At 34.9% G+C, this 6495-nt stretch overlaps 1 protein-coding gene across 1 annotated transcript in view; it reads left to right on the forward strand.

Annotated features, from left to right (window-relative positions):
* Nucleotides 1-2736, forward strand: part of LOC107553828 (adhesion G-protein coupled receptor D1-like) — a 51424-nt gene extending 48688 nt beyond the window's left edge. The window contains exon 26 of the mRNA XM_016236136.1: nt 516-2736. Coding sequence (XP_016091622.1) covers nt 516-611 — 96 coding nt within the window. The 3' untranslated portion in view covers nt 612-2736. The remainder of the gene's footprint in view (nt 1-515) is intronic.
* Nucleotides 2737-6495: the final 3759 nt, after the last annotated feature.

Raw genomic sequence — 6495 nt, forward strand, 5'->3', positions numbered from 1 at the left:
CACGTATTTAAATATATTTGTAATTGCACTAGGGCTGTCAAATCGATTAATCGTGATTAATTAATTGCATCAAAAATAAAAGTTTGTTTACATAATATATGTGTAAATCACACATTTTTTGATGAAGTTGCAGTTTAGAACATAAAAAGCTAACTTTTATTATAATATAACACACCACAGTACACTTAATCACATACTTTACAAGTGCTTTAGTATTCGTATTTTAGTAAGTGCTTTTAGTTAGTCAACTACTTCTTTAAAGCATGACAAAAGATTACGAGTAAACATAATAGGAGTACTTAAAAGTCAAACTTGTAAGTTTACATTATTGCACAATACACTTTAAGTGACTTTTTTTTTAATCATTATTATATTAACTGCAAGTGAGGTCATTTAAAAATTTATTTTTTTATTTTAAGTATACTACCAAGTGCACATTCAATACAAGTAAGCACACTTCTTTTTCACAAGGGTACTGGGACCCAAGCCTGTATTAATCTGGTTTTCTTTTGCAGATGAATGGCAACAAGGGCGGTGTGACTCCCACAAAGATGAACACATGGGACAAAAGCACCAACTCAGCCAACCGCATAGATTTGTCAGCAGTATAATGGCTTCTGGTCCAAAAAGAGCAAGTGGACAACAGCATAGCATCTCTTATAGATCATGTGCCTTTCTATATCACATTTTAAATGGACTTCATATGATAAAATAGCTACAAACTCTTGCAGCTGATTGTAGAATAGTTAACTCACAACACAAAGTTCTCTGATGTCATTTCCTCCTGCTGATGATCTCTCTAACACAAACATTGGATGAAGACACACTGCGCGTTGATGGGATGAAAGAGTTCATGGTTTGCTAATAATGTGGTGTGCTGAGGAAAACACACTAACTCTCACAGACAGGAGACTCTCCTGAGATACAGTACCTGTACTGTAACAGTGTTTCCTTGCTTTGATTTTTTTGGACAACACACTAGACCTGTGCTACATTTGGACCACTGTTTGGCCGTCCTTTAGGAATCATCAAATACAAAGTCTGGAGTGTCTCAGCTTTAATGAGAACACTTTTTTGCAACCAACCCGAGTGAAGTAGCAGCTTCTATTAATCCATGTCCATCTGTCCATCGGCTATGGCTTAGAATTCGACCTGGAAGAGAAGTACAATACTGGCGAAATTCTCTGGAGATCTTCCTCATTGTTGTATTGTTCCTCAATCTAGTATTGTAAATGGGACTTGTGTCTCAGTTACTGAACACCTAATTCATGCACAGTGCCAAATAGCTTTCTCATGTCATGATATATATCAGTTTGCGTCATTTCATAAAGGTGGACACTTTTGTGATGTATATAGCACAGACACATACAGCCGTGCGTAATTGTGGAATTGCGTAATTGTCTGTAATTGTGCCATCATAGACATATTTATTGGTACCAAAACAGGTCAGTGCATTATTAACGTGTGAACATATACAGTATATCTTTAAATTATTGTCGTCATCGTCGTCATGTTCCAACAAGACTTTGATACTGCTTGAAAGATCTTCTTATTCAGTATCATAATACTTATTTTCTCAACATTATAGCTTAATCAGCTATTGTATGTAGTTTATGAGTGAATGTCTTAGTGTTGATGCTCTCCGCCAAGAACAAATCGCAGAAGATACTTTGTTTTAGTACCAAAGTTTCAAGAGAGTTTCTCCCAAATGAACATTTAAAGGCCAAGTGCACTTCTTGTCTGATTGTTATTTAATATTTGAAAATAACTGTTTATGCAGTGTCTCTCAATCAAGTGTGTCTTTAACCCATTCATGTGATGTTTTGCTTTTGAAAATGTTGACAATATTATCAGCAGGAACATAGAGTGATATAGTACACCATATAAGATTGGATTTACACATTTTCAGATTACACATGCTTCAGAGGTATTAAATATGATCTCAGAACTCACACACAAATGGCCATAGCAGTGTTTTGAGATGATGCTGTAAAGTATAAAGTGATTTTAAAGAGAAAGTGCCTTAGCTCTACAAATTCCAGTAAAGAGTGTTGTTCTTAAGTTTATAATGTGAGAAATCTTTCTGTGAAGTTTTTATTTTTATTCTGTTTCCTTGATTTATTCTGTTCTAATGCAAATAGATTTTTTCACAGTTCTCTTTTATGCAAAATAAAACTTTTATTTAAGTCTGAAAACCGTACTGTGATATGACATACATGCGTTGTACATATTTGTAAGTCCTATATTCCTGCACATCTCTTTTATAAGAGTGTCATTTATAAGAGGTCTGATTCTTAAGACAGACCTTGTCTGTGTTTAATTTTTAGGGTAAATCTGCGGAATTGATTTAATATAACCAAAATATTTACAAACTGCAGAAATCTATGGGCACAGGCTCTGTCACTGTTCGTTTCAAACATCATTTTCCTGATGTGAATTCCTAACAAACCCTTCCCATAATGCTGACTGTTGATTTACCAAGAGGATGGGGATATATGATGGATATTGATGAGGTTATTAAATGTGTTTTCTGAGTTTATGTTGGACAGAACCCCCTCTGTGAGTCCTTCATTAGGCTTTACTGTGAAGAAGGATTTCATATGTACAGTGAGGCATTGAAACCGTACCCATGCTGATTGTCTTCACATGTAAAATAAAAGCTCATGACATTTTCATTGTATTTGCCACATTATATTTTAATGAAAGGCATTATGTAATATGCCCAAATTGAATAAAATGGTCTCTTTAGACATTGCTGCGTTTGAGTTTTAATTTGCCGTGTTATGTCTTAAAAACATTACCATTTCCTTCTGCTTAAGCTTTGAGAATTCAACAGTACAAATTCACCGATAATCCCACTCAGACAGAGACGATTTCCAGGGTTTTTAGATTTCAAAAGTGTTTTTCTTTTCCTTCTCAGAAATTCTATTTTAACTTCTGTTACCTCAGGAGGATGATGGTGGTCGTGTATGATTAAAAGTATAATTAAAACGCTTGGGACAATATTATTGCAATTTACAATAATAGGCTACATCTTAAAATGTATTCCTGTGGTGGCAAAGCTGAATTTTCAGCATCATTACAGTCTTCAGTGTCACATGACCCTTCAGAAATCATTTTAATATGATTATTTACTCTTCAATAAACATTTTTTATTATTATCATGTGCTGCTTAATATTTTTCAAACTTACTGACACTAAACATCTGAACGGTAGTGTATCTAATACGTTATGAACAGTGTTATAACCAGTGTTGGGGCGAGTTACGTAATCAGATTACTTTTTTCAAGTAACTAGTAAAGTAAGGCATTACTTTTTAATTTACAAGAGAATATCTCAGTTACTTTTTCAAATAAGTAACGCAAGTTACTTTTTTCCCCCAATGTATTGATTGACAGCTCTCCTGTCCCCATGTTGAGAGAAATCACAAGATGTTACTGTAGTTCTAAAATAAATATGAATATGCATTAATTCATCTCACTCACAAAAAAACAGATTCAGTATTCCTCAAAATGAATACAAAAATGCAACTCAGAATATGGCGCAAACCTTCAATATTTAAATGTTAAACAACACAAATATGCTTTATGTATTTAATCCCATTCTATTAACCAATGTCTTTACTTCTGACCTTCGATGATCCAGTTCAACCATACTAATAAGCACAAATTACTCTAGACAAACATTTGTGTCTTTTTTTTTTTATAGCTGAAGGGTTGAAATGTCTTCTTCTGCATTCTACTGTACGGACGTAAATGTACTTTCCCTTCAGCCTGAGGCTTATTCACTTCACTTTTGGTGTGAAAAGGCTTTTATATTTGCCAAAAATAGAACTTTTTATTTTAAAAACAAACAAGCAAGCCCTTTCCAGATTTGAAAAGTAACGCAAAAGTAACGTAACGCATTACTTTCCATAAAAAGTAACTAAGTACCGTAATTGGTTGCTTTTTTATATAGAGTAACGCAATATTGTAATGCATTACTTTTAAAAGTAACTTTCCCCAACACTGGTTATAACACCCACAGAACTCAGCATGGTAATGAGTGAAGAAAGAAACAGACCGCAGACAGTAGAATGAAAAACAAACAGACAGGACTGAACATTAGTCTCATAACGTTTGCTGCTTTTTTCGCCAAGACAGGACTGGAGAGAATGACGCTTGTTCTGCAGGAAGTGTCTTCAAGGCTCATGTCAGAGTTGGGGATACACATTAAAAAGCTCTTACATGCTCGATGTCTCATAGATTTGGCCGGTTACAGCGTGACCGGGTGGAGGACGGTTGAGATACAAAAGCAGATTATGCAGACTCGTTGATTACGTTCACTGCAGATGACAGATGAAGCTCCCAAGCGGCTCTTTCTAATGTACGTTTAGAGGAGTGCTGCTTATCAGCCACACGTGTTTTATGGCCAGAAGGGGAGCAGAATATGAATAATGATCGACCAGTATCATATATCATTAGGTTTGGGGTGGAGGTGTTTATATGCCAAACGTTCAATTTAATATTGTGAATGATATAATAACCCAGGCAGAGTGCTCACATAATGCTCTTATTCATTCAGTGATGTAAACATTATGTGGCGTCCAAAAGAGAAGACAATGACCAGGACTCCTTAATGTGATTTACTGGAAAAACGGCATGGAAAACTGTTCCTGATCCTGAAGTGGATCATTTGGGAATGCTGCCTCTTTTTAATGAACTCCTTACGGACTAAATTTCCTGTTACATGGATAAGGAAAAGATGCCATCAGTCTAATTCGTTCCAATTAAAACAAAAAGGCAGAGCAAAAACAACTAAAAACTACATTTCTAACTAGTCATACATTTCACAAACCTAGGATTGTCTAGCCTGTCATTTAAATAGGCTTTAACAACACCGATATCTTAATAATAGGCTACATCTTTTTATCTTAAGACTGATAAATCACGATATCATACAACTTTTGGCTAGTAGCTACATGATTATCTATCAAAACGTAATGTTCAATCTCTGACTTGTTTCCAGAGAGTTCGGCGCTGCAAGAGTTTATGAGTTTTGAATTGTTTTTAGGCTACATTGCATTTACTGTGACTAGTGTGTGCGAGTGTATTAGTTCAATTTGACCACAAGAGGGCAATGTTGCCATGTCTAGATGGGCATCTTCTGGACTCGTGCTTCACAGGCAGTTGCGCTTTTTGTGTTATTTCATTATTCGATCACTTGAGGATGGCTGTTAGATTTGTATGATCTTCTGACTTCGTCTTACTCTGTGATGTTGTGTAACTTTCTCATTTGCAAACAGACAATATAATTTAAATAAGTATGGGCACTTGGACAGGTTATATAACATTTGTTACCATGTACATTGGCTACATGCATACATACAAACATATATACATAGATAAATAAATAAATAGGTTTATTTATGGATTTGAATAGAATATAACAGGTTAATTATTCATTCATTTGACTGTTTTTAATCTGTAATTTATTAATTATGATAATGGTGTTAATGTACATCATGATATAGGCTATTAATAATAATGAATAATTGCTGTTAAATTATTGTTGTTATTATTATTCATTTTAATACTAGTAGTAGTAGTGGTGGTGGTAGTATTAGTAGTATATTAACTAATTGGCCAAAAGTTTGGAATAATCCAGATTTGTGTTCATGTTTTGAAAGAAGTCTCTTCTGCTCACCAAGGCTTAATTTATTTGATTCAAATACATGAAAACAATAATATTGTAAAACAGTATTACAACTTAAAGGAACTGTTTTGTATTTTAAAATATTGGAAGAATATAATTTGTCCCTGTGATGGCAGAGCTGAATTACTCCAGTCTTCAGGGTCACATGATCCTTCAGTTGCTGCTTCTTAATGTTTTCTTGTTTCGTTTTGAATGGTTGTGTAAGTTAGATTTTTAAATAGAGAGAGAGAGAAATGTATACTTTTATTCAGCAAGGATTCATTAACTTGATATTTGAGCTAGGCCTGTCTGTTCATCAACGAATCTTGATAAATAAAGTGTCACAGTTTCTACCAAAATATTAAGCAGCAAAAGCTGTTTTCAACATTAATAATAATAATAATAATTCATTACATTTATATAGCTCTTTTCTAGGCTCTCAAAGCGCTTTACATTGTGAGGTGGGATCTCTTCATCCACCACCAGAGGTGGACAGTAACTAAGTACATTTACTTGAGTATTGTACTTAAGTACACTTTTTGAGTATCTGTACTTTACTTGAGTATTATCTGACAGTATAGTGTCCCCGTAACTACACTGGGGCATTAGGACCCACACAGACCACAGGGTGAGCACCCCCTGCTGGCCTCACTAACACCTCTTCCAGCAGCAACCTAGTTTTCCCAGGAGGTCTCCCATCCAGGTACTGACCAGGCTCAACCCTGCTTAGCTTCAGTGGGCGACCAGTCTCGGGCTGCAGGGTGATATGGCTGCCGACATTGATAATAATAAAAGTTTCTTGAGCACCAAATCATATAATAG

Source organism: Sinocyclocheilus grahami, unplaced genomic scaffold (genome assembly GCF_001515645.1).
Source record: "Sinocyclocheilus grahami isolate Dianchi unplaced genomic scaffold, SAMN03320097.WGS_v1.1 scaffold482.1, whole genome shotgun sequence".
NCBI lineage: Eukaryota > Metazoa > Chordata > Actinopteri > Cypriniformes > Cyprinidae > Sinocyclocheilus > Sinocyclocheilus grahami.